At 36.2% G+C, this 20,167-nt stretch overlaps 2 protein-coding genes across 2 annotated transcripts in view; one reads left to right on the plus strand and one right to left on the minus strand.

Moving 5' to 3' along the window:
- The window catches only part of LOC119525697 (olfactory receptor 7C1-like), a 209,431-nt gene that overhangs the window by 23,448 nt on the left and 165,816 nt on the right, over positions 1-20,167 (plus strand). The window lies entirely within an intron of this gene.
- On the minus strand, positions 14,155-15,084 carry LOC119525693 (olfactory receptor 7A10-like). The gene has a single exon (XM_037824521.1). It carries the CDS (start codon positions 15,082-15,084, stop codon positions 14,155-14,157), a length of 930 nt encoding a protein of 309 aa, XP_037680449.1.

Here is a 20,167-nt window from a genome sequence, read left to right on the forward strand (position 1 = left end):
TGGTTCTTTGCCTGGTGTGGTGACCCAAACCTTCATTCCTGAAGTTTCTTGGTCATTTGTAGTCCTGTGTGGATTGAGTTGTTGCAATTCTTCATTGACTTTAATCACAGGGCATGGAAGTACTAAGAGATGCCCTAGGGTATCTCCTGTATTCCAGGAAGACTCTTCTTTACTTCCACTGTGTAGTTGCAGTTCTATTTCCCCTTGATAGTCAGGATCAATCACCCCAGCCAGTACAGTAATCCCCTTCCTGGCCTGTTGATTCAGTCATAAGAAGCCCAATGTGATCAGGTGGCAGTCTTAACTTCCAGTTCAATGGGATTATTGTGTTTCCTGGTGGAAGCACACCTCCTTTTGGAACAAAGACTTGTAGACCAGCAGAGCTTAAGCTTGCAGGGACAGGAAGCAAAAATTTACCTAATGGATCACTAGGAGTGATAGTGAGTGTTGCCACTCCTGTTTCCACTGAGCAGTCATCAGAGCAGAGATACCTGGGCTCATATATTCTAAAAGTTTTCTTTTAATATAGGGGCAAGAATGAAAACAGAGATGGAAAGAAGGAAGAATTTTACTCAATTCATGGGACACTTTTTAACCAAATTAATACAGTGCAAAAGGCATAATACGTGGACAAGTGATTCCCCATGTCTTGAATTCTCAACAAAAAACAGGACACCTCATTCTCCTATATTCATTGATAGTGTCTATTATCTCTCTTCCCCTTGCTCATTGACCTGAACAGAGTGTATTCATTTTGGGCCTTGAACATCTTAAACAAGCCCCTTAGTCAAGACCTCTACAATGTCCATTCCCTCTATTGGGCCCAGAAAACTCTGTGGCTCTCACGGACTAGACCTTGAGAACTTTGTTCAAACATCAACTTGTCAGGCTGAACTTTTGTGGACATCCAGTACATGTAGCATCCCCACTTAACTTTCTCCTACTTTACCTACTTTCATTTCCTTTTAGCATTTGTCATCTTATGGCATACTATATAATCTTATTAATTTGCTTATATGTATTTTTATTACAGTTTTTAGGAACTTTTGTTTTCAGCATTCTAAATTCATTGTCTAGACTGTCTTGTACATAGTCAAAATTCAATATACATTCCTCTAAAGAGTGAATGGGAAAAATTATGGTAGTAACATAATTCCTAATAGAAATGGTACAAAGGATCCCTAAAGTGACCAGATCAATGAATAAAATATGGAAATTAATTTCTTGACTACAAAATATCAATTACAAAATCTCCACAAGGTCATAAATGTCCATGTTTATGAGGATTTGTAATTTTTTCTCTTGATAACCATTTTAGGTATGTCAATCTCATAGAATAAGGAAATTATACATAAACTTCAAATTTCCTTCTGGGATTTTCAGAGGATCCAGAATTACAACCCATCCTCTTGGCTATTCCTGTCCATGTAATGGCCACCATCTTTGGGAACCTGCTCATCATCCTGGCAACCACAACTGACTCCTACCTCCATATGCCCATTTACTTCTTCCTCTCCCATCTGTCTTATTCTGACAACCGTGTCACATCTGCCATCATCCCAAAGATGCTTGATATGAACATGACTATGTTTATATAATTTTGCTATTGATTCATAAACCCATAAATAGTTTCCTCAATAATTTATATAAATAATATCCTGCTACTAATAGCACAATAGCAGGAATGAGTCTCTTTAAGCCAGTGCATATGTACTCCATATGACAGTGTCCCAGCTCTGATTGCGACTATTCTTTCAACCAGCTCTGTACACAGGTGGTGGCAGGCTTTGTTTCAACATGCCTTGCAGAGATTTAATGATGCATCACTTCCTCAGGCCTGCATTTGCTGGGCAAACCAAGAAATATTTACATTGGAAAAGCTTTTGGTTCTCTTCTGAATACTTGTCTTAGGGCACTTTGGAGCCATTCTGTGCCCCTTTGTGGGTGGCTGGGCCTGTTTTGACTTGGAAAGAGAATTGGGAAAGTCCTCCCTGGAGTGACTGTCCTCTCAGAATTTTCTCAGGAAAAAGTGGTATGAGACTATGAAAGAAGTGTCAAATACTACAGAGGTAGACAGTTTGGAACAAAGGCCTGCCATCTTCAGATATCTAGGAGAGTGAGCTTTCTTCCTTGTGAATCAGAGGGGACAAACTCCTGTGAATAGGGGAATTTCAAAACAAAAGCAATCAAAGTCTCAAGACAAGATAGGGGCCCAGTAAGACAGGGTAGACCCTGCACACCATATTCACATTTGGCAGAACGTCCTGATAGGAGGGCTGAAGTTCAAGGGAACCACTGTTTTATCATTGATGAGCTGGTAATAAAACCAGGAAACAGATATTCCAGGGATTATATCCCAGAGTTAAGGTTTTAACATAGTAAAATGTACAGTGTGCAAAAAAAGAGTAAAGACAAACAGTGAAAAAGAAAATGTTGACCCATCCAGTGGAAGAGGAAAAAAAGTACAGAAAACACCAATCAAGTAGATGAGAATGTGGATGTACTAAACAAGCACTTTTAGAAATTGATTTTAAAAATGCTCAAGGAGTTGAAGGAAGTACAGAGAAAGAACTACAGCATATCAGGAAAACAGTGAATGAAAATATGAGAGTGGAAGTAAAGATACAGACCTTGTAAAAAGGAATTGAGAAATTGGAGTTGAAGATCACGATAATTGAAGAAAAATACCCAGAAGAGTTTCAAGAGTGAAATGAAGTGAGTAGAAAAAAGAATCAGTGAAGTTTAAGTCAAAACACTTGAAGTAAGTCAGACGGAGAACCAGGAATACAAAAGAAAGATTAAAGGTGAAAATAGTCTAAGACAGCTAAGGGACACCATCAAGCACACCAGTGTACACATTGTGGGAATCCTAGAAGGAGAAGAAAGGGAGAGAGTGGCAGAAGCAACTGTCAAAATATTAAGGACACAGAAATTTCCAAACTTAGCAAAGGTCATAAATACACACTCCAAGAAGCTCGGAGAAAACCAAACAGGATAAACATGAAGGAAAAAATACCCCATCATATATTGATTACACTATCATAAGCAAGGACAAGGAGAGAGTTCTGAAAGCTGTAAGAGGAAAGCAACCTGTTACTTAAAAGGAGTCCATATTAGATTGAGTGCATATTTCTCATCATAAACCATGTAGGCAAGAATGGAGTGAGTTACAGTACTTAAAGAACTGAAGGAATACAACCTCCAGCCAAGAATTTTATACCTTGAGAGACTATTTCTCAAAAATGAGAGTGAGATGAAGATATTCTCAGATTAACAAAAGCTAAGGGGCACCATCACCACTACACTTGCCCTACGAGCACTGGTAAAGTGACTGCTTCAGACTAAAAGTAAAGGTCACTGGACAGTGGTTCAAAGCAGCACAGATAATTATCACCAATAACATTTGTCTTGTCTTGCTATCCCTGAATGATTCCTTTCCCTTGCACATCTTTCACTCTAAAGCAAACAATGTAATAAGTTGTTTGGATATGTACCTAACAATGTTCCCATAATTTTCAAATTTATTCATGAGCTAGTAAATGGTTCTCTTGAAAACTTAAGTAAATAGTATCATGCTACTAATAGTACCTCAAGACATTTTAGTTTGCAACAATATTAAGAATTTTTCACCCTCTTTATATTAAAGATACCTGATTAAATTCTGGTTTAACTGATACATAATATTGCTGGTGGTTGAAATTCATTTTCATTGTTACTTCAACAATCCTTTGAAAATTCCTGAGCATGTCTCCATTCATGCAACTGATAATTTCTGTATCATATGTACATGGCAGGAAATTATATGAGTTTCAACAAATCATATTCCATATTTCCATTAATGTCTTACATATGTTTTTCCAATAGAAAAAACATAAACAATCAAATAAACACTCATTGTTAAGCAAATATGTTTTAAATACACCTGAAGGAGTCTAGTAAAATTTATGCTACAATTTTTCCACATGTGACCCCATCTTCTCTTTCCAGTATTGGAAATCTGCTATTTCCAAATATTGGATTTCCAAACTTGGTTTAAAAGTAATAACTACTCATATAACCCCTATAATCCAAATTGTTCACATCTAAGGTTTCTGCAACCCACTGGCTTATTCAGCAAATCCACAGATGGAATCATCAATTCCCAAGGAATAGAATCCATGGTTTTCCTTCCATTTTCTCATCTGGGATTAAAGCAGATATTAAAAGGAAAACACTTTTCAGTTCTGGCAGGGGAGAAGAGAATCAATACCTGACTCCCATATTTATGACTCCCTGATGGTTTGACATATCAAAGATTCACTGTTTGGGACTGAAATACATATAAATATTGGAGTAAAAGGATTATTTATTAATGCATTACCCAGAAGATTTAATCACTTTTGTTTAAAAATATATGGATTTTTATGGTTGGTTTGTTTGTTTTCCCCCAGGCCCTGGTGTCTGCATACTCTGAGGGAGGGCAGCCATTTGAGCTGGGCCCTGTTCCCCTTTTCTTAAGGAAGATACACCCTCTAGGGAGTTATCTTCCACACATGAATTCCTCCTTTGTCTCTCTGACTCTGTTAACTCCACCCTTGCCTGGGTAAGTGCTCAGAATTGAAAATGCCTGAGGCTATCTCTAATGAGCTGCTTAGATTGAAAGAAAAAAAGAAGAAAGTGAGAAAGCCCCTTTTCAGAGCCAGTCCCCAGACCACAGTTTCAACTGTCAGCCAGAGACAGTACCCGGTACTCTGTGCTCTTTTTCTTGGGACACAGTCATTTTCCAGTATTCTAAGCTCAGCTGTCTCCAAAAGCCTCTGTAATTTTCCTTCCATCAGCCCCTCCTCCTCTTCACTGAGAATGACCTCAGTGTACTTTCCTGATTGGTAGGGGTTTATCTGTGCATGTAAACTGTATTCAGCAGTCTGCAATTATTAATTGAAATACCACAGTTGGAACTTGATTTAGCTCAATTTCCCCGCTCATGGAAGGGACTGTTTCTTTCTCCCACAGCAAAGTTTTGCAGCTCAGCGTGCTGTGCTGGTGAGGGAAGGGTCACCAGCCACAGACTGTGGAGCTTGACTTCAGTTCTATGCTGCAATCTCAGCCATTCCACCCATTCCCTGCTGGTGTACAATATGTGAGCAATCAGGAATTCCTCCAGCAGTTGTGCCAGATTATTCACTAGTTTTTCCTGGTATTTACTTCTTGCTCTAGAAGACTAACTAAATTTTAACCCTCTCTATGCCATCATCTGCCCTGCCTGGGTAGTTAAATTAGAGTTAATGTCTGCCTCTAAAATAAAAATTTATGGAATTAATAAAAGCCTTTGGTCTAAAAAAATCCTCAAAGTCATTGAATACTGAGGATAGCACTCCCTATTTTCCATCCCTAGTTAAGCATCTCAGATAAATCATGTAATTTAATTTCTGTGATGTCTTTTACATGATTAATTTCATATTTCTCTAGTTACATTTGAGGTGGTTAGATCTTTCAGTACTTTAGTATCTAGTTCAATATCAGAAGATTGGTGAAAAGGCAGAGATAAATTCAAGCCTGACATATCTACACTGAAGTTACTTTCTTAGAGGCCATGTGACATTGACCCCATCAAACATTATTGTAAAAACAGAGAAACCTCAAAGGAGACCAGAGTTCTTACAACATAAACTCCCACTTCTGAAAAATGGCTGCTGAACAAGGAATTTTCCATCTCTTGGGGTTTCCTTCTTACAAATAATTGAAACACTAATTTGTACCTCTCAGCATTAAGCATTTTCTTAGACAACACACATTTTTATGGCAATTTTATTGAGATATATTCAAACACCATAAAATCCATCCAGAGTATACAATTACTAACATTATCATCACACATTTGTGCATTCATTCATCACTATAATCAAGTTTAGTTCATTTTCATTACTCCCAAGTAAAGTTAAAAAAAAGAACACCCAAAACACCACAAACCCCTTACACCATTAATATATATATTTTACATTATTTTATTACTCATCTGCCCATATAGTGGATAAAGTATCAGTCACACAGTTTTCACAATCACATGGTCACACAATAAAAGCTATATATTTATACAATCATTATAAAGAATCATGTTTACTGGATTACAGTTCAACAGATTTAGGTGTTTCCTTCTAGCTACTTTAATACAACAGAAACAAAATGGAATATCTATATAATGCATGAGATTAACCTCTGAATGACCTCCTGATTATTTGAAATATCTTAACCCCTGGAGCTTTATTTGTTTCAATTCTTTTCCCCCTTTTGTTCAACAATGCATTCTCAATCCTAACATATCATGGCCAGGCTCATCCCTGGGAGTCATCTCCCACACTGCCAGGTAGGCTTGCACCCCTGGGAAACATGTAGTGTGTTTATGACTTTGAGGGAGAGACCATATCTGAGTAGCAAAGAAGTTCTCTGAGTGTGACTCTTAGGCAAAATTTTAAATAGGATTAGCTGCTCCTTTGCAGGAATATGTTTCATAAGGGCAAGTCCCAAGATTGAGGGCTTGACTTATTAATTTTGGAATCCCTAATGCTTGCTAGAATATCAGGAATTCCCCAGGTGGGGAAGTTTAATATTTTCACATTACCCACCCCCCAGTCCCTCAAGTGGACTTTGCATATATCTTTTATTTTCTGTACAAAACATTATGGGAGGTATTGGGGTATTACATAAACCTGTAGATAATTACAAGACTTATTCCCTATTTTAGGGTCCATGAAATTATGCTGTTTAAATAAACTGACATTGCAGGTGAAATTACATAGTGTGATACAGAGAATATAAATTTTGTACCAAATAAACATTTCTTAAATAACAGTTAAAACTCATGAATAGATGTGCTGCTGCAAGAGCTTACAATCTAGGACCCCTTACAATAAGCCTTATTAAATATTCTGTTCTCTTGCATTGTTGAATACAATCTAGGAATCTTTACAATAAGCTGTATTGAACACTGCACTTATTGTTGATTCCCCAATCTATGCCCATGTTCTATCTCCTGATAGCCTATGCCTTCAAATTCAATTACCAGCACTTACTTATTACAGTTGGTTTATATTAGTAAGACCATACAATATTTGTCCATTTCTGGCTTATTTCATTCAATGTAGTGTCCTCATGTTTCGTTCAACTAATTCATTCCTCACAACTTCTTTCCTTCTTGTAGAAGCTCAATAAATATTCCCTGGTACTCACTGCAGTTCTTCCTTCCATTCACCCATTGATGTATGCTCAGGCCACCCTCATCCATTGCAAATCATGAATAATGCCACCATAAAAACTACTGTGCAAATGCCTATTCATGTCCCTGCTTTCAGTTCTTTCAAGTATATACCTAATAACAGGGTTGCAGGACCATATGACAACTCTATACTTAGCCTCCTGTGGAACCACCACACAGCCTTCCAGAGGAGCTGAACATTCTACTTCCCTTCCAAGAGTGGATAGGTGTATCTCTCTCCACATCTTCTCCAGCATTTGTATCTTTCTGGGATAACTCATACTTTATTGACAGTTAACAAGTTCCTGCTTTATTACCTTCTCACCACTACAGGTTGTATTTTATTTGACAAATTTATATTGGGGAAAGTAGAGTTCCAGAATATTTTAAGATGAGTTTCTTTCACTGTTATGAAGGTGAGCCTTTTTTTCATGTTCATGATTTGTGCTTATTCTTTCTGAAATGTTTGTTCTCATCTTTCATAATTGTTATTCCAAAATGTTTCTATGCAATATTTTTCTTCTACATCATTACACTTTGTACTATACAGTCTGTTCTTATTGTTTTCCCTAATTTTTCATTTGTTTTTCTTTTTTTGTAGGGCATATTTTTTATTTTAAAAACTGTTCCATCCTGGTCATGATGAGCAGCATACAACTCATAATGGCTTTTCTCTTTGCTATTAACATTACAGCATTTATGTGTACTGAAATGCTCCAATAGGATGAACAGCATTTGAGTAATAAAGATCTAAGATGAAAAGGAAGAGTAATTATTCTGGTGTTCTACCTCAAAAAATTGATTTGAATCCCTTATGAATCAGTGGTTTTATAACCTGATGTTGTCATGACCAAGTTTCCCTTAGAAGTAGGCAGCATGAGCTTATACTTTCTTATACTTTAATCTTTAGTTTTTATAATTTAAGCTCTTTCCACACTAGTTAAAGCACAATAATACAAGACCTCAAATAATTTCCATGCTACAATTGCACATGTTGAGTGATATTCTTAAAAAAACCTCAAACACCATCAAAGTCAAATAAAATTGATTTTCAAGTTATTTGAAAACTATTAGGCTTATTCATCCATTACAGACTCCAATTTTAAATTAAATGCTATAGTCATCAAACTCATGAAATAAAAATAACATTTAATGCATATGGGTTTTCTTTATAGAATGGTATTTTGCAATCAAGAAGAGAAGGCTATTTTTTTAGAGGACAATGTGTTTGGTTACAGTTCCATTATTTGTAGTGAAGATAAAGCCACATGATATCAAATCTGGCCCTAAGTTATGACCATATGTGGTTATTTTTTAGAAATTAAATGTGCTGTTGAGTATTTATTTCAATAACTTGTTTGCTTTTGACTATCCACAAACTAACCTAATCTATGTGTCTCACCAACATGACTAACTCTCCTCTTTACTTCTGGGTTTCCAATTAATTACTGAGCAATTTCTGAGGCAGCATATATTGACTTCATCAAAACAGTGGATACTTTAACTTTTCAGTGATAGTTTTTAAATTTGTATTCTCATGGATCACATCATTTAGCTCACCAACTATAAAAGCATTGAGATTTTGGCATTTCAAGCCAGAGTCTATTTGTGCTTTTTAAATTAAGCTGGTTTTGAATGTATTTTGGTATTAATTAGCCATTTGTATTTCCCTTATAGTAATAAAAGAAGACAGTAAAATAATTTTAAGGTCAAATAACCTGGGGTCCTGACAATACTTTTTTTAATCCCAGTATAAATAAATAATTTTTTCATTCAGTATTTAGAACATTAGAAATTATTTCTGGGTTGTTCTTAGACCAAAGAACACTGCTTTTCATTACAGAAAGCACTGAATTTTACAGACATCCTGAAAAGTCTTTAATTCATTAAAGGAGTGAATTACAGTAGAGTCTCAATAAGTTAACAGTATGGATTCATTAAAAATAGATTGAATATTAAAATCAAGTTAATAAAAAGCAAAACCAAAACCTCTAAGGACTAAAATCAAGTGCGTATGGTTACTGATTCTCTACTTCATGTATCCCCTGATTAATCAGACTCCTCTTCTCCATTGTGTAGGACATGTTTTCTTAAATTTTCAACCCAAGTTTTCACTTGAGTGAAGAGGCTTATGCTACTGTATCATCTAAGGGAATAGAGTGGCATCATGTCCTCCCTTGAAAGCCAAATCCAAGATAACCATCAAGTCCCACTTCTTTGCTCTTGCCAGCATTTTGTCAGGAGATAACTCTTGCTGTGCAAACTGATGACAGCTGCTCCCCACCCCCCACCCTCAGCAAATATGAGGACACCATCAATTTGTCATTATATACACTGGCCTTTCATGCTTTCATTCATAAACATTGTAGCTTACTTAAAATTTTTAAAGAAGGGAAGAAATGTAAACAAAGAGTCTAAAGGCACAGAGTGACATAGCTGCTCTATTTGGAGTTTGTAAGCAGAGAATAGTCTGAATTTATATAAGCCTAATCTATGAGAGTAAAAAAGTATCTGCAGCAGGCTTTTGTCCAGCCATCTTCTTTGAGACTCTCCATGGGTTTTGACATCTACAAAGTATGAAAAAATACTCATAATTTGAAAAGCCATAATGCAAATAATGTCAACATTATTCCAAATGCTCCAATTCTATTATAGGCATACCTGGTATAATTTAGTTACAATGTGTGGTACTATTCCTAGTTCATTACAATATTTTTTGTTTCTTTCCTACATAATTATATAATCAGCTAGGCTTTGTTTTAACACAAAACATTCTTTTACCACAAAACCATTCTTTTACCACATGGATAGTTTGTATTAGGTCTTTGATAGCATTTTTCATTCTGCTGGGGAAACTATCTTCAAACTGAAACAAGTCTATGATCTGATGTCTCATCATTAAGCACTGTCATAATTTTCAAGAGCTTCTTCCAATTTCTGAGTCATTTTTTGGAAAAAAATATTATTTTTTGTTCTAAGAAATTCTGCATCTATGATTTAAACTCTTTTATTAGAATTTGATGGAAGTGGTGAACTGAAGTGCTTTATTTTCTTTATAAAGTTTGGATGTACATTTTCTTAATGGATACAATTCCATCAAATATCTTCCTACTTATTTGTTTTGTGCTTTCCCCATCTCAGCTTAAACTCAGAAAATAAGCTATATTTAATCCAGAAATCTTATGGTATTTTAGAACTTTTTATCATCAGTTTTTATGGTAACTAGTGTTAATATATGAATGTAAGCATTATTTGGGCTTCAACAAATAATTAATTGCCCCAACCCCATTTATTTCCACATCCTTCATTTACTTACTGCATTTAAAACCACGTTTTATCTAATAATTCATTCATTGAAAAGAATAGTTTGTGATTAAGCTGAGGCATTAATACATGTTTTTACACCTATTACAATTTCCCAATGTGATAAGCACAGCCTAATTACACATTTTAACAAAGAATAGGTCAAATATCCCTTGTTTATTCCTCTTTTAAAAGTTATCTTGTTCAATTATTCTTTAGTTAAAACATGGATGAGTTTCATTTCCAGTTTACCTGTGGGCTTTATCTTTAAAAGCAGAATTCCGATTTTGTAAGTGAGATAATATACAGTTAAATTAACAATCTTCAATTTACAACATTTATCAGTTTTCTGTCTCTGCTATAAGAAAAAATCACAAATTAGTGGTTCAAAACAACACAAATATTATCTGTCAGTTCTGTTTTTGAAAAATCCAAAGAGGTTTGAATTGGTGTAAAGTCACTGTATCAAAAGTGATGGGATACATGGTAAATGTTCTAAGGAAATACCTGTTTTCCTTGCATTTTCCAGATTCTAGAGAATTCCTTAGATCAATGTAACTTTCCATCTTCAAAGCTAGTAAAGAACAGTCATTTTTTCCTCATAGTACATCCCTCTGGCAAAAGACTTTTCTGTCTTCCCCCTCAACATTTAAGGCCCATTGAGATTACATTAGGCCCACAGAGATAATCTCCTTAATTAAGATCAGTTGATGATCAACTTTAATTCTGCCTGCTGTTCTTATTCTCACTGGACAGGTAGTTTACCTTATTCACAGGTTTCTGGAATTAGAATGTGGACATCTTTGGAAGGCCATTATTCTACCTACCACACAGTGTGAACCTATTTTGACTAAAGATATGTAAGCCAAAGTCTTAGGTGGCACTTCTATCTAAACTTATACTTTCCTAATTAAAAAAAGCCTCACCATTTAAGGTTGTTCAAAATAAGCCAGACACAAAATAACATACATTATAGGGTTCCATTTATACAAAGTCAAATTAGGAATATAATTAGTAACACTGAAGTACATGGATTAAAATGACTAAAATGGAAAGATTTCATAGATAGATAGTTGATAGATGGGCAGAATCATATAAAGTAAAAGACAAAACTATTCAATGCTATTAGAATTGTGGATAGTGATGACCATGGGGAAGGGAGGGTGATTAGATGCGGGCATGCAGGGACTTCTGGGGATGGTCATGTTCTATTTCTTAATCTGGGTTCTGGGTACATGGAGTTATTATTTTATGAAAATTCACTGAGCCTATTATATGGAATTTGTCAAAATATGGTTGTTATACTTCAGTTTTCACACCATACATCTGGAACTCAACTAGTACTATGCTCTTGATTCTTCTCCCTGTTTTCTTGGCTGATAATATGGATTCCCATGAAGCCAGGAGCAGCCCATATTCTGTGAACATGGATTGAAAACCAAGTAAAGAGAAAGGTTTATGAACAAGTCCCCTGCAAGGCCATTGAGCTGCTGTACTATCCCTGGACAATCTAACCTAAATCTGAGATGTAAGAATTAATGAAACTTTAATTCTGAAAGGTACTGTTTTTGGGGCTTCTTTTACTGAAGCTGACTGCTGTCTCTAATTAAATTCCCTATCATGACATAGTTTATAAGCTTTCCAATTATACCACTTATAAAACACTTGCATGTATTCAAGAATGATTATATCTCCATTTACTTTATAATAATACAGAAATGTTTCAGAATTTTATCCCTCAATGACTGCTACAATGAAAGAAAATCTTTTAAATTATAAGACCTTATTGGGGAGTTAATAATACACAAAGAATCTCCAAGAGCATGGCACAGGGGACCCATGAGAGAAAGAACCATATTTTCTGCCTAATTTTAAGAAAGATTGGCCATGAAATCTATGTTCAGAGGCAGATAAATTTGGCTGAGATTCTACAACATCAATCCATGCCTTTCCTGCTCATAATTATCTATAATGCTGAGCCCCCCCATCTCTGTTCAATCCTCACATTTTGGAAGGGCACATGATCTGCCAGGAAAATGGGACTAATACCTCAAAACTCCTTTCCCCATCCAATTCTTAATTCTCTATTATCTAATTGCATATCCAATGTCTAATCTCTCAGCATAATCCATCAGTCCAGTCTTCAGTAATTGAATAGAAACCTTAATGTATATGTTAGATTGTAAACCAATGAAGCAAAACCATAGACTACAATAAAGTGGTAAAATCAGTATCTTAATCCACTTATCTAAAGATGACTTGTTACAGAGCAATAACTAAGTGACACAACAGTCAACATTAACAGATATAAGGATATTGAGAGAAAACTGTCACTTCTGATTGTTTTCATTCCTTCATACATTTGAAGACAGCCTTGATGTCACCACTTATTAAAGTTTATTTCTGATAAGTGTCCTTAAAACTGACCACAGGTAAATTCCCTGCCAGACAACAAGGAGAGTTTGGATACACATATATGTTTGTCAGGCATAACCTGTGACCCTGAATCAGAAACTTCCATTACCAGAGGTATTTTGTGGGCAGGAATCTAAATTCCTGCATTAATGTTCCTTTGACCATAAGGACTGAAATAAAAATTGATAAGTGAGATAAAAGGATGATAGAACAAATACAAAGATTATTCACTCACCTGCCTTTTTGTGTTTTTATGATATCTATAGAAAGGACAGAAAGTATGCATAGAGGAACAAAGGCAATCACATTTGTAGATGTCATGGGAAACTGTCAAGCAGCAGTGGTAATATGAGCAACAAAATAACATAGAACACAAAGAAATTTCCTGCACACCAAAGAACATACACCTTTACATGTGTTCACCAAGATTCCATACTTCAATGAGGACACTCACATCATGAAAAAGAAATCACTCTTTAGTAAAGCAATGCATAAGTGAATATTTTACTTCACCATTTTTAAAATCACACATGGTGGGATGGCCTTATCATATCATATTTTTGTAAATTTGCCTTCTAGACTCCCCTTGAAAATATATATTGGGCAAATGGCTTTGCCTTTAGTATCCTATGCAGGTATTAACCATGATAAGCACTGAGGACAATGTTCTGAAGTGGACAACAGGACCTTCATAAGGAGGATAAAAATTGATGACCTGCTATATGAAGGATCAGTATGTGAAAGTAGACATTAGTAGAAAGATCTGTTAAAGTAAAGATATGCAATGGGATGACAGACACAATAGTGAAAACCTGCAGTGTCTTTTGCATTAAACTATTATAGACTTAAATGACATGGGTTTTTTTTCAACAGGAGTTGGAAAAGTTGCCTCCACCCTTTCATTAAAACAAAGGAACAATTTGCCTGTGATTATAAAAGTCAATCAACAATAAAATATTATCCAAAATCTAAAATTTAGGGCTATTTGGAATTTCCAAGTTTTTTCTCATCCAAGACTGAGAAAAACATAGGAAATATGGGTAAGTACACAAAAGGATAACATGTTAATTATGTAAGATACAGAGAAGGCTTAATACCTGATGTTTATTAAAATCAAACACATGGAAACACTTTGAAAAAAAAACAGAAATATTAAGAGCCCAGAAATTACAGGCACTTTCTCAGCTGCAGCACAGATGAAGCTCTTATAGATTCTTTCTAAAGAATATTTTAAGAGCTCTTTTTATATCTTTATTTTTAAGACTGTAGATAAAAGGGTTTAGCATAGGGGTGACCACAGCATATATCACTGAGGCTGGTGCATTTGAATATGTGTTGTATGTACCAGCAGAACTAAAGTATACCCAAAGACTTGTACAATAAAATAAGGAGACCACTGAGAGGTGAGACACACAGGTAGAAAATGCTTTATACTTCCCCTGAGCTGATGAGATTGCACAAATGGAGGAAACAATCTTAGAGTAAGACAAAAGGATCCCAGCAAGTGGACCGACACCCAGCAGCCCAGTTGCAAAATAAATCACTATGTCATTGATGAAAGTGTCTGAACAGGCAAGGTGGACCATCTGATTAAGTTCACAGAAAAAGTGGGAGATTTCCAAATGTGCACAAAAGGAGAGCTGCAACACCATTGAGCTTTGCAATGAGGAATTCAAGGCAGTCATTATCCAAGACCCCAAAACCATCAGAACACAATGCTGGGGGTTCATGGTGACCATGTAGTGGAGTGGGTGACAGATGGCCACAAAACGGTCATAGGCCATCACAGTCAGGAGGAAGTCCTCCAATGCTGCAAAGAGCATGAAAAAGAACATTTGACTGATGCAGCCTGCATAGGAAATGACTTTGTTCTGTGTCTGAATATTCACCAACATCTTTGGGATAGTGGTGGAGATAAAACACATGTCAGCAAAGGACAGGTTGGAGAGGAAGAAATACATGGGTGTGTGGAGGTGGGAGTCAGTGATGGTGGCCAGGATGATGAGAAGGTTCCCAAAGACAGTTGCCAGATACATGGACAGGAACAGCCCAAAGAGGAAGGGTTGAAATTCTTGTGTCTCTGAAAACCCCAGAAGAAGAAATTCTGAAACTTGTGTGTTGTTTTCTCGTTCCATGTTGATGATGTATCTAGGAAGAAAGAGATAAAAAATATTAAAAATTTTCACACATTCAAACATTGCTGGTCCAATGGAAATGCTATAATTTCTATTTTGCATTCACAAAATTAATTCCAATATTTTATGTGTTGACCTGGTTTTTGACAATCCAATGAGGACACCCTAGCCTGGTTCTGTACCTCATACAATACGCAAAGTAATTCCCAGACCATTCACTATAAATACCTGCACTTGTCATGACTATTGATTACTCTGATGTGTCCTTGCTTTTTCTGATGTATACCTGATTACAGTATGTCACATGCACTTATTTCAAATGTACTCTGGCTTCTCCAGTAAAATCCAAAGGAGCAGATACTACTCTGGTTTTGTTCACCTGTATGTTTTCACAGAGGTTGCTGAAAGTCTGTGAATAATACAGAAGCAAAAAGCTGGGTGATCTCTACTCTCTGGCCTGTACTGCATTGACCTCTGGTAAACTTAGATGAAAACTCTTGGTGCCCATTCTCTGACATTTTCTGCATCCTCTACTGCAGTCTCCAACTGACCTGAATGGTACCTCTTGGAGGAACGTCTCTGTGTGAAAGTCCAAATTCCTTCCTGGATGGTTGGTAATGGAGACTGAACCTCTGTCTCCAGATCAAATAGTAGAAAGGGGTCAGTTATCCCCCAGACAGATGTAGGATCCAAAAGTTAAGTCATGTTCCCTTGCATAGGATGAGGAACAGTAACAGGGTTTTTTAGAGCTTTCCTTTAGCTACTCATTCCCTCATTTACCTCTCTCTCTGTTCTGGTTTGTGAAAACAGATGAGATCCTATACACCAGAAATGTGTTGGCATTTGCAATGCGAATTTATGACCTTGCAAGTTTACAGTTCTGAGATCATGAAAAATGTCCAAATTAAGGAATCAACAGTATGATATCTTCTCCACAAAGACAGGTGGTCAGCATTCAGTACACTTCTGCCACATATGAAGGTACATGGAATGTCTACTGGTCTCTCCCTTCTCTCCTGGGTTACCTTGATTCCAGCTTCTGGCTTTTGTGGCTTCCTCTCTGAGCTTCTGTGTGTTTCTCTCTTTTAGCTTCTGTCTCTCATTGCTTCTTTCTGGGGCTTGTTTCTCTGTGTCTTTTATTCTTTTATAATGGACTTCAGTAAAGAGAATTAAGACACACCCTGGGGAACACCTCAATGGAAATAGCATAATCAAAAGGTCTACACCATAGGAATGGATTAAAAGAACATAGCCTTCTGGGGTACATAGAGATTCAAATAAACACAGACCCTCATAGTCCTAGTTTGCTAATGCTGGAGAATGCAAAACACCAGAGATGGATAGGCTTTTATAAAATGGGGGTTTATTTCACTACACAGTTACAGTCTTAAGGCCACAAAACGTCCAAGGTAACACCTCAGCAATTGGGTACTTTCACCGGAGGATGGCCAATGGAGTCCGGAAAACCTCTGCTACCTAGGAAGGCAGCTGGCATCTGCTCCAAAGCTCCGACCTCAAAACGGCTTTCTCCCAGGACGTTCCTTTCTAGCAAGCTTGCTTCTCTTCAAAACATCACTCCCAGCTGCACTCTCTTTCCCTCTCTTTGAGTCAGCTCATCTATATGGCTCCACTGATCAAGGCCCACCCCGAATGGGCGGGGCCACGCCTCCATGGGAACATCTCATTGAAATCATCACCGACAGCTGGGTGGGGCACACTCCAAGCAAATCCAACCATCACCAAAACGTCTGCCCCACACAAGACCACAAAGATAATGGCATTTGGGGGACACAATACATTCAAACCGGCACACTCATTAACACATTTCCTTTTTGCTTCACCCCTGAGCCATCATTGCCCTTTGGGACACTGGTGAGGAGACAGTGGAAATTATCGCTGCTGACTCTGTTCCCAAGAGACCAGGTTGCACAAGGTGAATCCAGCTTTTCACTCCTCCTCTTCATGGATTATGATGCCTTGTGCAGCTCTGACTTTCTAACACCTTTCCCATCCTTTGAATTAAAATTTTCACCATGTCTATGTCTATGAATGCACCCTCACTTGTCCCTTGGATCATCAAGAATTGACTTCACATGAAGATATGGGCTGTGTTGTTCTCTCCAGAGCATTGCTTTCCTCTCTCAACAAAGTGGAGAACAGGACAATTTGGATATGAAACCATAGGCAGTGTACCCCTTGGCCAAACTACGTTTTCTTCCAGTCAATTAGAAGTGACCTGCCTGTAATGCAAATTAGGAGGTTACATTGATCCTTTATTTAAAAACATTAACTAATTAAGAGAAACATATTTGATGTCTTTATGCAACATTACCTGAGCTTATAATGTTTTGGGGATTTTCTCATTGAATTCATACAAAGTTCCATTCTAAAATGGCAGTACTATTATGGAGCAAATTCTACATTTGCACAAATGGGTTGGGTTCAAAGTTTAAATATATGACTAAAGTTTTGACTGAGGCAAGGGCTGGGACATTATTTGGAACCCTGTAAAAATGTTTCCAGTCCTCAGTCTCTCAGCCAGTGGATCTCAATCAGGGGTGATTCTGTCCCTGTGAGGCAATACGGCAATGCCTTAAGATTTAGTCTTGGAACTTTCTCACCTTCAAACTCTTCTGGTTCAAAATTAAAATGGTTTTCTAATAGCTTTTTGTTGTTTCAATATTATAAAATACTAAAGAACTTCTAGCCTACTGAACTAGATGAATTTTTTTCCACTTGGCAGAATACAAAGACTCTCCTAATCTACACAGTTCCTAATATTTAAATTACACAAACCATAAGTGCTCACTGAGAATTCTTTCAAAGTCCTGCTTTGCATTATTTCTTTTCTTCCCTTTGTATCTATCAGAGAACTGTGGGTTTACAAAACAGTTATGGTGACAAGAAGGGATTCTTATACACCTTCCTATCATTAACAAGTTTCATTGATGTGCTACATTTGTTACAACAGATGAAAGCACATTTTTATAATTTTCTATTAAATAAAGTTTGTGATTTCACTTAGAGTTCATTGTGTTGTGCAGTTCTATGAATTTACTTCAACTTTATATTCTTGTAACATATGTAACAACTAAGAGTTACCATTTTAACCAAATTCAGGTACATATCTCAGAACTGTCAATTATGTTCACAGTGATGTACTGCCATCACCACAATCTAATACCTAATTTTTCTATCACCCCAAATGCACTCTGTGCATTTTAAGCCTTAAATCCCTGTTTCATACCCCCAGCACATCCTCTGCAAAACTATATATCAGATTCTGTCTTTATAAATTTGCTTATCCTAATTATGTCATATCAATAAGTTAATTCAATTTTTAGCCTTTTATGTATAGTTTATTTCCCTTAAAGTGATGTCATCCATGTTGGTGACCATTTCAGAACTTCCTCCCTTTATAGGATTGAATGCAATTCAATTGCATGTATATGCCACACTTTGTTTATCTCTTCATCTGTTGATGGACACTTGGGTAGCTTCCAACTTTTAACAATTGTGAATAGTGCCATTATGAATATCAGTGCTAAAATGTCCTTTCAGTTCGCTACCTTCAGTTACTCTGAATATATATCTAGTAAAGGGATTGCTGGATCATATGGCAATTCTATGCTTAGCTTCCTGAAGGACTGCCACACTGCCTTCCAGAGTGGTTGCACAACTCTAGATTCCCAGCAATAGTGAAAAAGTGTGCTTATTTCTCAATATCCACTCCAGCATTTGTAGTTTTCTTTTTTTAATCAAGGCCATTATAGTATGTGTGCAGTGATATCTCATTGTTGTTCAGATTTGCATATGCCTAATAGCCAGTGAAGCTGAGAATCTTCCCATATGTTTTTGAGACATTTGTATTTCCACATCAGAAAAGTGTCTGTCTATGTCTCTTGCCAAATTTTTAGTTTTCTTTACCTTTTTATAGTTGAGTTGTAGGATCTTTTTGTATATTTTGTATATTAAACTCTTATTTGACGTGTCATTTCCAAATATTGGCTCCCCTTGTGTAGGCTCCCTTTTTATTCTTTTTTTAAAAGTCCTTTGATGCACAAAAATGTTCAGTTTTGAGGAGATCCCATTTATCTATTTCTTCTTTCATTACTAGTGCTTTGTGTGTAAGATCTAGGAAACCACCTCCTACCACAAGATCTTTAAGATAATTTCTTATTTTTCATCTAAAAGTTTTATGTTCTTAGTTCTAATGTTTAGGTATTTGATACATTTTAAGTTAATTTTTGTATAAGGTGTGAGATAGGGTCTGTCTTTCATTTTTTTTTTTTTTTTTTTTTTTTTTTGGTATGGAAATCCTAACTCCAAGCATCATTTGTTGAAGAGGCTGCTCTGTACCAGTTGTTTGGCTTGACTCCTTATCAAAGATCAATTGTCAGTAGATGAAGGGGTCTATCTTAAAACAGTCAATTCAATTCCATTGCTCAGTATGTCTACTTTTATGACTGTACCATGCTATTTTGCCTAATGTAGCTTTGTAATATGTTTTAAAGTTAGGTTATGTTAGACCTCATTTCATTCCTTTTTCTCAAGATATTTTTAGCTATTTGGTGCATGCAGCCCTTCCAAATAAATTTGGTTATTGGTTTGCTATTTCTACAAATAAGTGGGATTTTAAATGGTATTGCAAGGAATCTATAAATAAATATGTTTGGAATTGATATTTTAATTATATTTATCTTCCAATCCATGAACACAGTATACATTTCCATTTATTTAGGTTCTTCTTTGATTACTTTTAGCAATTTTGTGAAGTTGTATGTGTATAGGTCTTTTGTGGCCTTGGTTAAATTTATTCCTAAATAGTTAATTATTTTGGTTGGTATTGAAAATGGGATTCTTTTTTCTTGATTTCCTCCTTATATCACTCATTATTAATGTATAGAAACACTACCAATTTTTCTGTGTTGATCTTGAAGCCTGTCACTTTTGTGTACGCATTTATTATCTCTAGTAGTTTTGTTGTAGATTTTTTGGGATTTTTCCACATATTGGGATCATGCCATTCTGCAAACAGTGAAAGCTTTACTTGTTACTTTCTAATTTGGTAGCCTTTTATTTC

This window comes from Choloepus didactylus (genome assembly GCF_015220235.1).
Source record: "Choloepus didactylus isolate mChoDid1 chromosome 25 unlocalized genomic scaffold, mChoDid1.pri SUPER_25_unloc5, whole genome shotgun sequence".
Lineage (NCBI taxonomy): Eukaryota > Metazoa > Chordata > Mammalia > Pilosa > Megalonychidae > Choloepus > Choloepus didactylus.